We start from the raw sequence: 17,225 nt of genomic DNA on the forward strand, positions 1-17,225 counted from the left end.
AGTTACATATTTTCTCCTGGACATCTGATCAGCACTCCAAAGCCTAGGGTTTTGTGAATATCATTCAGTGAGTGTGTAAACTTTAGTGTCCTGGTTAAGTTAAGAACAGAAGGCCTCGGTGAATGAGACCAGTATTATTTATGTGATTAAAGGGTATTTGACATTTTGGATTGAGAGGAAGCTAGGCAAAGGTTGTGGGGTACTTCTGTTAGTTAAGGAGGACAGGTTAGTACAGTAGTGTGAGATGACCCTGGCTCAAAAGAGCAAGATATAAGATCAGTTTGGGGAGAGATAAGAAATAGCAAAGGTAAGAGGTCTCTTCCGGGAACAGTTTATAGGCCCCCTAATAGTAGTTACATTATAGGACAGGGTATACAAGAAGAAATAAATGAGGCGTGTAATAAAGGTTCCACAATAATCATAGGTGACTTTAATTTACACATAGATTGGGCAAGTCAGATTGACAAAGGTAGCCTGGAACATGAGTTCATAGAGTGTATTCAGGAAAATTCCTTAGATCAGCACATTCGGAAATTACAAGGGTATGAAAGCAGATCTAGCTGAAATGAATTGGGAAAGTAGGTTAAAAGGTAAGCCAGTAGAGATGCAGGGCGCGGTTTATCCACCACATTGCGCCTGGCACCGATCCCGTTGTGCAGGGAGAATCTCGGGGTGGCCCAAAACAGGCTTTGTGCCAGGCGCTGCGGGTCAGGTGACTCACACACGGTTCTGCACAGGCGTTATTCAGGTATTAATATTTAAATGAGCCATTAGGCTGCATTCTCCCAGCTTCCGGTAGTCATCGGCCGCACAGGCAAGGCCGCACCGGCAAGGCCTCACATAGGCGCCAATTAGTACTGGTCTCCACAAGCAGAGACCAGGCATAATGGGCTCTCCAAGGGTCTCAGAGGCCATTGGAACCCCCAGGGTGGTCAGGAACAAGGCAGTGGCAGTGCCAGGTTGGTGCCCATGAAAGGAGTTGTATGAAGTGTAGGGCGGTGAAAGGGGGGAATGAAGGGCATCATGAAGGTTGTGGGGGGTGAAGATGGGGTCCTGAAAGCAGGGGGGGAACCTTTAATGGGTGGGGACTGAATGAGGGCGGACTCAGAGACCCGATAGTGAGGAATGCTCCCCTGATGCCCACAAGGATGGATGGGTGTAAGGCAGGGTCACCCTCTTCCCCTGGTGGTGGGGGAAGAGGGTGGATGGGCTCTTGCTGACTTGTAATAATAATAATATTTATTATTGTCACAAGCAGGCTTACATTAACACTGCAATGAAGTTACTGTGAAAACCCCATATTCGCCACTCTCCGGCGCCTGTTCGGGTACACAGAGGGAGAATTCAGAATGTCCAATTTCAAGCACGTCTTTCCGGACTTGTGGGAGGAAACCGGAGCACCCGGAGGAAACCCATGCAGACACGGGGAGAACGTGCAGACTGCGCACAGACAGTGACCCAAGCGGGAATCAAACCTGGGACCAAGGCGCTAACCACTGTGCTATCATGCCATGTAGTGATGGGCGGGAGGTTACCCGTTGGGAGGCAAGGGTTGGGGGTGTGTCCATATCTGCAGGGGTTGGATTGTCCATGGGTGTGGGGTGTAGGGGCCCTCAAGCTCACCTTGAGACTGGGGTACCCTTCCAAAATGTCACCCCGAACTTTGAGGAGCTGGTCTGGCCGTAGAGTTTAGTTTCCCTCTGCATAAAAATTTCTAAGTGTGGGCTTGACTTGAAACTCCCCAAGTCCCACAAAAATGACTAAGGGCGCGATTCTTTGCCTCATTGCGCACTCGCTCAAGCGAAACGAGGCCGGTGAATAGTGGGAGAGGCCAGAAACGAGGCGCAAATAGTTTGCGATGCAACTGGCCCGCTCCCGTTGGTGAAATCGGAATATCGCCCTGGCGTGGCGAGAAACCAATTATCACCACTGAAGCCCAATTACCATGCATTAATGAGAGCCACCCCACATCCAATAGCCTCCTGTCATTCAGCGGCCTTTTCAGCAAGTGCTCATGCTGACCCCGATTATTACTCCTTTTGAAAAACGTGAACCTGGCAGAAGGGTTTCTGTGGGGAGTCGAGGAGATGAGTAGCCATCTTTGCTCACAGGCAACGAGCCTGGGGTGCTGGGCTTGCTACCCCAGTGCTCGGTAGGGGGTGGGGTCCCCTCGGCTGGGAGTGGGGTCCCTCCGCAGGGGTGGGCTGCCATGGAGGGTTGGGGGGAGGTGCTGCAGGGGGCAATCAGGGGGCAAACACTCATGGCACCACCATGCCAACCTCTGGATCGTTTACCCGTTTCGGGAGTAACCCTTGTCTCTGCCCTTCTGCCCCAATGACCACCCGTAACCCCCAGCAACTGCTGAGGCCTCTGGCTGCGTGGGTGAAGGCTATTGCCAATAGGGAATTGGCAATCATGGTTGAGTGAGCACTTCACAGATGCCAAGTGGATTCCCATGGGTAGGAAGGCCATGTAGCATGTGGGAGTCATTGCCTAGCATCCCAATCACATACTGATGCCTGGACACTGTGCTTGAACAATGCGGGACGCAACACCACACATGCAACAGCCGAACATCCAGGAGATGGGATACAGCTCCGGGGAAATGTCCAAGGCCGCACGGTGGGTGAGCGCCACAGGGAGGGTGGGGGAGTGCCTGGTGAGATGGGCAAAGGGTCCGGCGGTCAGCCCGCATTGTGGAAGACACAGCCTTCGATACAAGCGTCCACCACATCATCTCAGGGCAACCCCAGCTTGCTGTAAGGTCAAAAAAGCCATTGCCAGCTGAAGAACAGAAGGTCTCTGCACAGATGGAATTTCCGCAGAAGTACTAAAATGCAGCGGCGATGCACTCTTGACAGGAATCCACATCCTCATCACCCTTGTCTGAAGGAAGAAAGTGTGCCAGATGATCTCAGAGATGCGTTAATTGTGACCATCTTCTAGAATGGAGACAGTTTCCAGAGTGATCTCTGTATGTGCATGTACATAAGGGGTTAATGTGTAATCAGAAGATCACTAGAGGGCAGCACCAACAGGTATAAAAGCCACACTCAGGCTGTTCCTCTCTCTCTTTTGGTTGCACTGTAACTAGAGTAGGAGCATAGATTTAGCTCAGAGTGATTAGTGTAGTTAAACATAGCTACTGTATTTAGATCTTGTAACTTACTACTAGAATTCATCTTAAAGAACTCATACAATTGTTGATTTAGTTACTCAATAAACCTTTCATTACTTCTGGAGTACATCGAGTCTTTTTCATCAAGATACAGAAAACCTCATCAGCAGCTGGATTCAGTTCAGTTATGTTACATTCAGTAGTATAACCAAACATACTGCAGAAATGTAGCAAAAGAGTTTCAACTGGGGAAATTACAGAGGGATTTCCCTACTCTCCGCCACGGGAAATGGCATTGCAGGATTAAGGGCTGCACGATAGCACAGTGGTAGCACTGTTGCTTCACAGCGTCAGGGTCCCAGGTTTGATTCCCATCTTGGGTCACTGTCTGTGCGCAGTCTGCACGTTCTCCCCGTGTCTGCATGGATTTCCTCCGGGTGCTCTGGTTTCCTCCCACAAGTCCCGAAAGACGTGTTGCTAGGTAATTTGGAATTCTGCCTCTGTGTACCCTAACAGGCGCCGGAATGTGGCGACGAGGGGCTTTTCACAGTAACTTCATTGCAGTGTTAATGTAAGCCTACTTGTGACAATAAAGGTTATTATTATCCTCAACCGCCTCCTCCCAGTGGCTGAAGAGCTCCTCCCTGAGTCTCAGTGCGGCTTCTGCCAATAAAGAGGCTCAATGGACATGACCATAAGTGCGACAATTCCAGAAAAAGTGCAGGGAGCAACATCAAGCATGGGGACAAAGCCCCATTTTTGGAGAATCCAGCCCCAGAGGTTCACTGTTTTTAAACTGGAGATGAGAAGAATCATTTCCTCTCAAAGGATTGTTTAGAAAAGAGTGAAGGCTGCGTCATTGAATTTTCTCAAGGAAGGCTTAGCTTTTGATAGACAAGTGTTTTAAAGATTAAGGGGCTGTCAGATGACAGAGTGGCATTGAGACCAAAATCAGATCAGCCATGATCCTATTGAAAGGTGGAGCAGACTCGAAGGACTGAATGGCTAACTCCTGCTCCCAAGTCCTATGTTGGAAAGTAAAGAGATAAAGAGATTGAGGCTGGGCACTGTCTGAAAGATTCAGCTTTGTGGGTATCAACTAGATGTGCAAACGTTTGGTCTCATAGTTCAAAGTCAGTCAGAGAGCTGGATGAAAGGGGCTGGTTTAGCACAGTAGGCTAAACAGCTGGCTTGTAATGCAAAACAAGACCAGCAGCGTGGGTTCAATTCCCGTACCGGCCTCCCAGAACAGGCGCTGGAATGTGGTGACTCGGGGCTTTTTACAGTAACTTCATTGAAGCCTATTTGTGGCAATAAGTGATTATTATTATTAAGAGGCCAGTTGCCCTGTAGTTTAAAAGGTAGAACACAACCTGGATTGGGAGGATTCAGCTTCTGTAGCTTGTTTATAAAATGAGGGCACAACTGAATTGAAAGAAATCAATTTGAAGGTTTTGTTTTTCATTAATATGTCCTGCAGGTTTTTATTCGCCTGCTCAGCAGCTATTGTTTCAATACAATCAGTTTGTGTATTTTATATCCCATAATCTTTGCCAGTGTCATTATTTATTCTATTCAAGTCTGAAACCGTGTTCCAATTCAAGTATTACAAAGTTCTTTCATTGGCATCAATGAAAGTCTTGCTTTTATTTTTATAACAGATCCTAATATAGAACGAGTGGTGGTCATTTGTTTCATGAGACTTAGCTTAATGTGATGATCTTGTCTCCTCCCTTCAGTGGGCGCGGCACTCCTTGAAGCTACCAACACTGCTTTTGGTCTAAACTGAAATGTTTAAGAGTGAAAAAAAAACATTAACTTGTGACCCCATCTGGAATGTCTTCCAGTTTACAACAACTTCTATTAATATAGTAGCACCTTTAATGTTGTAAAACATTCCAATTTGCTTTACAGGTGCATTCACAAACAAAATTCATCACCAAGTTACGTAAGGAGATATTAGGCCAAAACCTTGGTGACAAGTAGTTTTCATGATGTGGAGATGCCGGCGTTGGACTGGGGTGAGCACAGTACGAAGTCTTACAACACCAGGTTAAAGTCCAACAGGTTTGTTTCGATGTCACTAGCTTTCGGAGCGCTGCTCCTTCCTCAGGTGAATGAAGAGGTCTGTTCCAGAAACACATATATAGACAGATTCAAAGATGCCAAACAATGCTAGGAATGCGAGCATTAGCAGGTGTTTTCAAGAAGGAAAGAGAGGAAGGTCAGCCAAGGCAGCTGAAGTCCCAGCCATCAGTGGAGTGCTGATGAAAATTAGGAATGCTCAATAGGCTAGAATTTGAAGAGTGCATAGATCTAAGGGTATTGTGGGGCTGAAGGACATATGAGATGGGGAGGGCCATGGAGGAATTTGAAAACAAGGAAGAAAATTTGAAAATCAAGGTATTGCTTGACTGGCAGCCAATATAGGAAAGCCTGCACATGGGCATTAGCTGTATGGGATTTGGAGTAAAATTTTACCCACCCAAGCAGACTGGCAGGTGGGGTGGGGGAGGGGAAGTCAGGTGCCATGCTGATGGTGCCGTGCCCACCACTTATGCAAGTATTTTATTAGCGGTGGGGGGGGGAACCAATTTAAAACATCTTCCCACCACCGCTGATATTTTACCAGTGGCAGGTGCTATCCACATCATTGTGGCATTTTTTGGGGCTGGGTGAATCCTTACAGCCTGGCCCCAGCTAAATCTTGGAATGCGTCGGTATCAGCTGCATGGCGTCTCTTTTGGGACTGCCTGTCGTGGGTACTGCACCTCATTACACTACCAGGACTAGGCTGTAGGCCATTTGATTGACCAGCTGCTCTCGGAGGCCAGACTTGCTCCAGATGGGGGCGGACATCTGGCCTGAACCAATTAACAACCCGATGGATATTAAATCTTTGTGGGCAAACCCAACCAAGCAGAGGCAGACTCGGGCATTAACTTTTCAACTGGACATTTTGGCCACCTCCATTCATATAAAATTCTGGCCTTGGTGTGGGAACAAGAGAAGAAGAGAATTTTAAGCTTACTCGGGTCAGCATATGGACTGAAGGACAGGGATATTAAAGTGGTGGAGCTAGGTGATCTTGGTGATGGGGTGGGTATGTGTTTGGAAACTCCTCTTGTGGACAATTATGACATCAAGATTATGAACAGTCTGGTATTGATTTTAACAATAACATTTCTAAATCCTTTCTTGACCTCACCTCTGTAATCTCCTTTGTGCCCTACAATCTTCTGAGATATCTGTATTCATATTATTATGGTCTCTTCAGGGGCAGCACAGTGATTAACACTGCTACCTCACAGCGTCGAGGACCGAGGTTCGATCTCGGCCCCGGGTCACTGTCCATTTGGAGTTTACACATTCTCCCCATGTCTGCGTGGGTCTCACCCCTACAACCCAAAGATGTGCATGGTAGGTGAATTAGCCATGCCCCATAATTAAAAAAGAAAAAGAATTGGATGCTCTAATTTTATTTTTAAAAAGTTATGTATGGGCTCTTCAGCATCCCCGATTTTAATTACTCCACTAGTGGAGCTCCAGCTCTGGAATTCCTTCCCTAAACCTCCTCATAGTTACATTCATCTGGGATGTTATTTGTTCTGTACTTGCGATATTCAAATCTCTTGCATGCACATGTTGGTTTTCCATTAGTAACCTCCCTCGCGACCCCTCCACACACATAATTTTGCCAGAACCCCATCCATTTACAGGTTGACAAGCAATCCGCACCCGAGTGCAGATACAAAGTGTCCATTAATTTATTCCCGGAGGGTAGGTCACTCCAGCCAAAATGCCCCATTAATTTACTCCCCGGGTTTGGCGACCCTGGCAACGAGGGGGTAAAGTCAGTGTCTGCAAAGCAGCTTGTGGTGGGTCAGAAGGCAATGGCTTCAGTCTTCTCAATATTCAACTGGATAAATTTCTGCTCATCCAGTCCTGGATATTATAAAGGCTGGGGGGGGGGGGGGGGGGGGACCAGAGGGTGGTGGAGATAATGGTGGGAGAGCTGGGTTTATTTTTGATTCTTTCACAGGATGTGAGCAAGGCCAGCATTTACTGCCAATCCCTAATTGCTCTTCAGAAGGTAGTCGTGAGCCACCTTCTTGGACTGTGGTCAATGTGGTTCCAGTAGCAAGGGAGGCCGAAGGCTTTCACAGACCAGCTGACACTCAGCCCACTTTCACATTCTCCACATTGTGAATAGCTGGTGGCCCTGCACCTCCCCACCCTGGAACCTTAATAATCAACTGTAACATGGAAATGTCCCTGGTTTCTAATAACTCGATTCTCTTGGTCCATAGTTGCTCCACTGATCTTGGCACTTTTTTTCTTCTGCCTTCTGAACTCTGGACTTACACCCACCGACCTTTGGGTGCTTTCAATTCAAACCCCAAATACCGTCTGGCATCTCCAAGCCAAATCAATTGTTTTCTATGAAAGTTACTGTAGATTTCTTCCTCTGGTTCCAAACTATGCAAATCTTCCTTCTCTCACTGACTCCAACTCCAAACTGAGCTCGAGCTCCCACCCACATTCTGTGCGGTAGATACTTGGTATTTTCCCTGCTTAAGGCAAACATTTATCTTAAGTAGGGTGCTCTTTCCAAGGGCAGGTGCAGACTCGATGGGCCGAATGGCCTCCTTCTGCACTGTAAGTTCTATGAACTCAACTCGCCCTGGGGTCAACAAATAAATGAATAACAGAAGTGGAAAATTGAAAGGCAGGCGGCTTCCTCCTAGCTCAGGGCATACAAAGAACCTCTGCGCATGTGGGGAAAGTTGGATTTAACTGACCCATCATGTCATGTGCAACAAATACAGCACCGGGTCACATGATCCGCGCTGCCAAAGGTACTTCCGGGTGAAAGGCGCCTCCGGACCGTCGCAACGCACGGGGGTTTGTGACGTAGCTGCCGCCGTTGCTGAAGAAGTTCCCCCGGCATCAAGTGGAGGCAACAGTTGAGACAGAGGCACAGTCACATAATGGGGTAGGGCATGTCGAGGCCAGTCATCCGACTGCTGCATTTCCTCACGGTGGCTGAACTCATCATTTTATCCTAATGAGTCCAAGCTCAATTCTCATTCCGATAGGGCATTGCATTCTGTAATCCCGACCCCTTTTCACACTGTGATAGGGAATTGTATTCCGTGATCATGCCCACTTTTCCCCAATGTGAACAGGATTGCATTCAGTAATCCTCTCCACTTTTCCCAATGTGATCAGGGATTGCATTCAGTAATCCTGTCCACTTTTCTCACTGTGATAGGGAATTGCATCCAGTAATCCTGTCCACTTTTCCCAATGTGATCAGGGATTACATTCAGTAATCCCGTCCACTTTTCTCAGGGTGATAGGGAATTGCATTCAGTAATCCTGTCCATTTTTCCCAAAGTGATCAGGGATTGCATTTAGTAATCAACTTCTCTCACTGTGATAGGGAATTGCATTCAGTAATCCTGTCCACTTTTCCCAATGTGATCAGGGATTGCATTCAGAAATCCTGTCCACTTTTCCCAATGTGATAGGGGATTGCAATCAGTAATCCTGTCCACTTTTCCCAATGTGGTCATGGATTGCATTCAGTAATCGTGTCCACTTTTCCCAATGTTATAGGGGATTGCATTCAGTAATCCTGTCCACCTTTGTGAAGTTGTAAATTTGGATTTACTAATGAGGTTCGTAAGCTCATGTAAAGATAACTAAGTTTCTATTTTACATCATTAGGGACGAAGTGTGAAAGAGAACAAAGTGGCTAAATGGTATGAAATTCAGGGGAGAAAGAATTAGAAATGAAGGAAAAAAAATAATGGGAGTGTATTAGGTTCCTTTTCATGACTCCTAGATGTCTCAAAAGCTTTAAAGCCAGCAATGTTCATTCTGAAGTGCTGTCACTGTTGAAATGGAGGAAATGCACTAACCAAGTTGTGCACAGTGAACCCCCATAAATGGCAGGATTTGATCACATAAATCATGTCTGACTACCTTGTTTGCATTTTGTGAGTCAGAAAAGAAGTTCGATCAAGGTAGTACAGCGGATGTTGCACACTGACCTGTGGAAGGGATTTGACAAAATGCCATACAAGTGGTTTATGAAGAAAATGGAAGCCCATGGAATTAAGGGAAATTAGCAGCATGGATATAAAATTGGCTCAGTAACAGGATGCAGATGGTGACGATGAATGGATGACTGTGAGGTGGTTTGCATTGCTGTTCTCCAATCGTCACTTTGAGTCCATTCCTCATTTAAAATTTATTTTAAATGACCTAGACTGAGCTGTAAGGAGCAGAATTATGATTTTTTTGTAGACATGATGAGGACATTTATAGGCTGCAGGATGGTGTAGACAAAATAGTGAAAAGATAAAGAATGTCAAATGTCATTCAATTCACAGAAGTTTGAAGTGACTCACGTTAGGAGTGCTAATGTGAAAAGACAATATGATATAAATGCCATTATTTTGAGACGGGCAGACAGGTATCCATATACATAAATGCTTAATGGTGGCAAGGCAAGTTAATATATTGGTCGAAAAGGTGTACGGGTTAATTGGGTATACAATGAGAGGAATAGAATATAAAAGCAAATAGATCCTGCTGGAACTTTATAAATCACTGTTAGGTTTTGGCTCGAACATTTTGGAATATATCGGGAACCACAATTCAGCAAGTTGTATTGGACTTAGAATGGGGGCGGAGCAAGTTTACCAGGCATGAGAAACTTCAGTTATGATGAAAGAATGGAGAAGTTAGGACAGTTCTCCTTGGAACAGAGGAGATTGAGGTGACCAAACATAGATTTTCAAGATGGTGACAGGTTTTGATAGAGTAAATGGGGCGGAAAGAATTTCTCCGGTGAGTGTCAAGAACTGGAAGTCATGGATTCAAAATTATTGGAAAAAGATCTAAAGGGACGATGAAGGGAAATCATTTCTATGAGTGTTGTCAAGATCCAGGACATTCTATCCCAAAAGATGTTGAAGCTGATTCCATAAATAGTTTTTGAAGGGAGTTGGCCAACTTCTTGTGGTTGAGAACCTTTTAAAAGGCAGAAAGTGGAGCTGTGGCACTAAGTACGACTGAGCTGACACTTTGAAAAGCAGATTGGCCTCCTTCTGTTATGTCAGTTTCTATGATGTTGTGATTCTAGAAGGCTCTTAAAATCTATTTGTACTGAATCATTTTGGTCTTACTCTTGAATATGAAAACCGGGATTTTCCGCTTTCTGTAATTTGTATTGTCTTGTATTCCAATTCCAAAAAATCATGAACATGGATAGACTAGGGAGCTGGGCTGATAAGTAAGTAACATGTTGTTTACTGTGGTCAAATACAAAGTAATAAAATGGGAATAATAATCAATGACAACTTAAGTGTAAACCCTATTATTCTCCACAAAACAACATCGGCGATGAATTTGAGGGTACTGGTGCCAGCGATCAGTGAAATCAATGGCAGGGTGTATGGCAAGAGAGCAAATAGGATATTGATGTGAATTGCCAGAAAATAGAGATTAGTAAAATTGTATTTGTGGTTTATTATAGTGCTGGAAAACCCATGCATTGAAAAGTTCTTCCACAAATGGAACTAAGTACCTCAACCTCTGAATCAAACATCAATACCAGAGCAGGTAGGCCTGGCAACCTTTGCATAGTTAAAAGATAATTTTGTTTCCTACCTGCATTTAATAATTGCTCTGCAGCTATTTCCATATGGCTGACATTCTGCCGGATTTCTTAATTTTCAGAAAACTGGTTTGTTGGTGATCAGGTTTTTGCCCCCTTTCCCGGAGATGAGAAGCTATACGAGGCCACAATAAAGTCAATTTCTACAGACGAAGATGGAAAAACAGTGGCAATAGTAAGGTTTTCCAACTTTGGTGAAGAGACCGTGGCAGTGAGCACACTCAAAAGAAAAAGCAAAAGTGAATTTCGGAAAGGTTTAATATTTGATGATGATGATTTGGAGAAGCCCTTCTTCCATGACAAAAAGGCACCTGGCCCCAAGGTCTCTTTCAAATTGTCTGATGGCAGTATGTATGTGCCGTGTACTATTAACAGATACTTGCGAGACTACCAAAGAGATGGCGTCCAGTTCATTTCTGGACATTACTTTCGTGGTGGAGGATGTATCCTTGGCGATGACATGGGACTTGGAAAAACTGTTCAGGTAATTCATCTTACTACGTAATTTGCCAACTTAGTTCCTCATAGCCCCAACTGCAGCACTACTATCAGTCCATCTCCAAGTTGGCTTGTTTTCTTTATTGCAGTATTTGCACCAAAAGCAAACCTTTTCTGGGAAGTTCAGTTTAATGTGCACTAAAGTCAGACTTGCCGAAGTTATATCTGTTTCTTGAAATCTGCTTTATGGGTAGACAATTGGAAGCGAAGGATACTTGCACCACCATGAAAGAAGAAAGTACATGATATTTCAAATACTAAACAAGCTTTTTAACAAAGTAGTAAAACCAGCATAAATTACAAACCTAATGAAGTCTGGTGTAAGATGTATCCTTTGAAATTATGACGCGTGTCAGATTACCAACTAAAATAAAATCCAAATACTACAGATGCTGGACGTCTGAAATAAACAAAGTGCTGGAAAAACTCAGCAAGTCTGGCAGCATCTGTCGAGTGAGAAATAAAGTTAATGTTTTGAGTTCATTATGACTTCTTCAGAACTATGGATGTTTGCTGATGGTTGTGCAATGTTCAGCACCTTTCACAACGCCTCAGATACCGAAGCAGTCCATGTCCCAAACACAGCAAGACCTGGAGCAGCACGGTGGCACAGTGGTTAATACTGCTGCATCACAGCACTGGGTTCAATTCTGGCCTTGGGTGACTGTGCAGAGTTTGCGCATTCTCCCCATGTCTGCGTGGGCTTCCTCTGGGTATTCCAGTCTCCTCCCACAGTCCAAAGATGTGCAGGTTAGGTGGATTGGCCATGATAAGTTACCCCTTAGTGTCCAAAGATGCAGGTTGGGTGGCGTTACAGGGGTAGGGTGGGGGAGTGGGCCTAGGTAGGGTGCTGTTTCAGAGAGTCTGGATTGACTCGATGGGCCAAATGGCCTCCTTCTGTACTGGTGCCATATCTCTGAATGTTCAAGCTTGGGCAAGTAACATTTGTGCCACACAATTGCAGGCAATGATTATTGTAATCCTCTCCCCTTGAAATTCAGTGGTGTTACCATTCTGAATTCCATACAATATCCTGGTGGTTACCATTGATCAGAATGAACCAGCCATATAAATACTGTGGTTACAAGGACAGGTCAAGAGGTCGGGACCACCTGGTGAGTGCCGCTGCAGCAACACTCGAGCGCAACACCATCCAGGTGTCAGCCACTAAATAATCCCACTTGAGCGGCTCCACATGTACCACCTTATCACCTTAAGCATTCAATTCTTCAACCACCAGTGTATGTTGATGGCAGTGTGACCCATTTACAAAATGCACTGCAGCAACTCAGCAAGACTTCTTCGGCAGCACCTTCCAAATCCGTGACCTGGGCCAAAAGGACATGAACAGCAGATACATGGAATACCACCATTTGCAAGTTCCCCTCAAAGCCACTCGCCATCCTGACTTGGAACTATATCACTGTTCCTTCACTGTCCCTGAGTCAAAACCCTGGAACTTCCTCCATAGCAGCACCTTGAGTGTACCTGCAGCAGTTCAAGAAGGCAGTTCACCACCACCATCCCAAGGTAATAAGGAATGGGCAGTGGAATGCTTGCTTAGCCAGTGACACCCACATCCCTTGAAAGATTAAATTAAAATAATAAGATTGAGACTGAATGGTAAGACCTTTGTTTATAAGGAATTGACATTTTGTATGACATTGCTTTATGAACGGGCAGTAAGATCCTAGCAGAGGTGGTTGAAGCGAATCCAGAGTTGAAGAGATCAGTGTCCAGTGACTGAAATCAATAGGCTTTGCACCAGGTTTGGATAACAAGGCAGCATGGATAACTGCTCTGGGAAAGCCAGTCGCCAGCACCATAATGTTAGTGATGCAAGATACGAACAGCGGAATCAATTGAAACCACCGGCCTAACCTGAAGGGGTACCTTTTGTGGTATCAGCAGGAGAACAGCAGCCAGGGAGTTGGGTCAAGGGATGGGATTTGTGAAATAGGAAGTAATTGATGAACAAGGATCAAGAAAGTACGAGATGGAAGGAAGAGAATCCAAGCAGGTTGGGAAAGAAAAACCTAATATCCCTATTTTTCACAAGGGTTAAATTACAAAATTTATAATGCAGATAACTAGTGTTGATTCCAAATCCAGTTTAACCTGCTTTTGTGCAGTCTGCCTGCAAATCAAGTACAGAGTCCGTTATGTCCATATTTGAACCATATCTAGCTGACTACATTAAAAATTAGCTGAAGGGAGAAAGTTCCTCTCCACTGGTCATGAATTTAACATTGAGATATTTTGTTTTTAGTAGAATTACTGATATATCGGCAACAATATTTCTCTTCTGTAAAAGAGGAATTGATGGGGATGGTTGTATTGTTCACTTAAAATATAATCAACTTGGTGAACTGTTTCTTCCCACAGGTTATTTCCTTTCTAGCAGCCGTGCTGCATAAAACAGGGACTCGAGAGGATATTGAAAATAACATGCCCAAGTTTGTACTGAAGACCATGAAGAAGGAATCAAAAGCAATCAATGACAAAGTAATCTTTTATTGCCTGTATCTTGTTGAAAATTGCACTTTTTCTTCAAAAGAATTCATTTTGTTTTGATGCTGGGAAATTATTTATTAACCCTAAGAAGTTGCCATTAATGGTATGAATTGCAAACATTTTCTTGTTGAGTCTTTGAATCACTGTCCATATTGGATTTGTTGAAAAATTATTTTCTTTTTACAACCATTATAGATTCTGTGTCCTGATAAGATAGTTATTGTATTGGACCTTTTTAACAAAAAATCTTCTAAACCCACCAACTGTGAGCCCAACTGACTGTTAGACGTTTTATTTGCTGTGATATGAAGAGTCTAAAGTTCTGTTCCTTTTTCACAAACACACATTTATTTCCTTCCAACAGCCTTTGCACAAAACTCTCACTATACATCACCTCCCAGAGGCCACCTGAAGCCTCTTTACATATCAGTGTCAATTATTGGATACTTAACATAAATGAGACAACTAATTGCAATGTCTCTTAACCCATGACTCTCCTTCCTCGGAGAAAAAAAAATGAGGTGAAAACAAAATTTCAAGAAACTCAAAAACACACCCATGATTTCCCCCCTCCCCTTTTTTTTGTTTGGACGAGAAAGAAAAACAAAACAAAAAAACAGTCACAGAAACAAGCGCCCTTCATTAACAATATCCAAAAGTTTCTGTGAACTTGCCCCTCTTTTCGTAAAACAGTCTGACAGTTGATAGCTCCTGTCAACCCATTTAATTTTTGTTATTTCCCCTCTGTCCAACATCAGCTTCAAACTTGCGATGTCTATCCGTAACCTCTTTTCATTGACACTTTTTGTAGAGTGCACATTTTCCCACAGGGAAAATCCACATTATTGTCAATGTGACAGTCAATAGGTATATTACCCAGATCCCCTAATCCCAAAATTTCTGTCAATATCATACTTATATAAAAGGCTATATCCACCGCCTCTACAAGGCTTAACGTCTCAGCAGCCAAAGTGCTTTTTACCACTCTTCTTATTTTTTTTGTTTCCCACACAAGCGGGCAACGTTTACCATTGTTCCCCAAAAGGACAATTATAAAACCTCCTGCGCTTGAAACCCCATCACATAAATTTGCATAGGACGCATCACTATAAATTATGAGTTTCAAGTGCCTACGGTCACCTAAAACCAGGAACTTCAAAACACACTCCTGCATTTTTAGTTAACCCAACGCTTTATTTGCTCTTATTATGTCTTCCACTTTGGGATCATTCATTTTTGTACTCCACTCTAAGACATCAAAACTCACGTCCAGTCTAGTCTGTCTACCTAACCAGTTAGGTTGCCCAATTAAACTTCGCAGTTGCTCTTTTTCTATCTTTGAAACCATTGCGTCTTTTTGTGAAACTCGGCCACGACTAATTGCTATTGGGCTGATGCTTTCCAAATAAGATTGCTGACGTAAAGTTGCCCCTAACTTAGTCTGTCCAATTTCCAGTCCAATATATTTAAATGCACCGGAAGCCTGACTTCCAACCCTGAATTCTGACTTCCAACCCTGAATTCTTTCCTCAAACCAGAGATTACAATGGCTTCAAAGTCCCACCCCACAAAAAATCATCGACATGCATCATAAAAATGCCAGAAAGATTTCCTTTATAGTGACAGTAAAACATTGCAGGATCTGCTTTCAACTGGCAACAGCCTAACTTGAACAAAACTGACCTTACCTAAAAATACCAGACTCTAGGTGCATTAAAAAAATAAAAAAATAATTTAAATTAATTAACTAGTTTAATATGGCTGGACAGGTGATGTGCTGTTGCTGTATGATGATGGAACTGGTGGATCCCATTGAGACCGTCAGTGACCACATCTGCAGCAAGTGTTGGCTGCTTGAGGAACTTCGGCTCAGAATTGATGAGCTGGAGACCGAGCTGCACACACTGCGGCACATCAGGGAGGGGGAAAATTACCTGGACGCTTTGTTTCAGGAGGCAGTCACACCCGGTAGAATAAGTACTGTTAATTCGGTCAGTGGTCAGGAACAGAGTGGTGTGACTGCAAGGGAGGCAGGTAGGGGGATCCTGAGTTTAGGAGTTGAGCCTCAGCCCTTGACCTTGTCCAACAAGCATGAGGTACTTGCTCCCTGTGTGGATGAGGACGAGGGCTGTAGGGAGGATGTGTTGACTGACCACTGCACTGTGGTACAGGAAGCCATTCAAGAGGGGGGAGCAAAAAGACAAGTGGTAGTTGTAGGGGATTCTATAATTAGGGGGATTGATGGCATCCTTTGTAAGCCAGATCGTGAGTCCCGCATGGTATGTTGCCTGCCCGGTGCCAGGGTGAGGGACATCTCTGATCGGCTTGAAAGGATTTTGGAGAGGGAGGGGGAGGATCCAGTTGTTGTGGTCCATGTTGGGACTAACAACATGGGTAAGACCATAGAAAGAGGACCTGTTTGGGGATTATCAAACACTAGGGACTAAATTAAAGAACCGGTCCTCCAGGGTTATAATCTCTGGATTACTACCCGAGCCAAGTGCCAATTGGCATAGGGTTGAGAAAATTAGGGAAGTTAACACGTGGCTAAAGGAGTGGTGCGGGAAAGAGGGATTCCATTTCATGGGGCATTGGCATCAGTACTGGGGCAGGAGGGACCTTTACCGTTGGGACGGTCTTCACCTGAACCATTCTGGGACCAGTGTTCTAGCGAATAGGATAAATAGCTTGGTCACAAGGACTTTAAACTAGCAAGTTGGGGGGAAGGGAAGGGGAAAGCTATGGACAGTATAATGGTTAATGGAGAGCAAGGCAGCAGGTTACGTGACGGGTTATTATGTAGAGATATGGGTTCAAAGACGAGGAAAATTAGGAGAAAGGGTAAGAGGAAAAATAATTTGCGAAAAGTTACTGATCAAGGTGTTAGGATTCATAACAAAGACATAAAAAACAGCATAAGTGTACTTTACCTGAATGCTCGTAGTATACGGAATAAGGTGAATGAGTTGATGGCGCAATCAACGTGAATGACTATGATTTAGTGGCCATTACTGAAACATGGTTAAAAGATGGTCACGACTGGGAGTTAAATATCCAAGGGTATCAAACTATACGAAAGGATAGAATGGATGGTAAGGGCGGGGGTGTAGCTTTGTTGTTTAAGGATGGCATCCGGGCAATAGTAAGGGATGATATTGGTGCTATGGAGGACAAGGTTGAATCAATTTGGGTGGAAATTAGGAATAGTAAGGCGAAAAGGTCACTGATAGGAGTAGTCTATAGGCCACCAAATAGTAACAGGATGGTAGGGCAGGCAATAAGTAAAGAAATAATGGATGCATGTAGAAATGGTACAGCGGTTATCATGGGAGATTTTAATCTGCATGTCGATTGGTTTAACCAGGTTGGTAAAGGCAGCCTTGAGGAGTTTATAGAATGTGTCCG

General features: G+C 44.3%; 1 protein-coding gene across 5 annotated transcripts in view; it reads left to right on the top strand.

The window, feature by feature from the left end:
* The first annotated feature begins 7,993 nt into the window (after positions 1-7,993).
* The window catches only part of ercc6l2 (excision repair cross-complementation group 6-like 2), a 137,793-nt gene continuing 128,561 nt past the window's right edge, over positions 7,994-17,225 (top strand). For all 5 annotated transcript variants that reach the window (XR_011949123.1, XM_072516736.1, XM_072516738.1 and 2 more), the window contains exons 1-4: positions 7,994-8,114; positions 10,668-10,753; positions 10,871-11,292; positions 13,692-13,811. Coding sequence is in view for 4 of the 5 variants with exons in the window: in XM_072516736.1 (XP_072372837.1) it covers positions 10,705-10,753; positions 10,871-11,292; positions 13,692-13,811 (591 nt within the window). In the remaining variant the exon portion in view is untranslated. The remainder of the gene's footprint in view (positions 8,115-10,667; positions 10,754-10,870; positions 11,293-13,691; positions 13,812-17,225) is intronic.

Source organism: Scyliorhinus torazame, chromosome 9 (assembly GCF_047496885.1).
Source record: "Scyliorhinus torazame isolate Kashiwa2021f chromosome 9, sScyTor2.1, whole genome shotgun sequence".
Classification (NCBI taxonomy): Eukaryota; Metazoa; Chordata; class Chondrichthyes; order Carcharhiniformes; family Scyliorhinidae; genus Scyliorhinus; species Scyliorhinus torazame.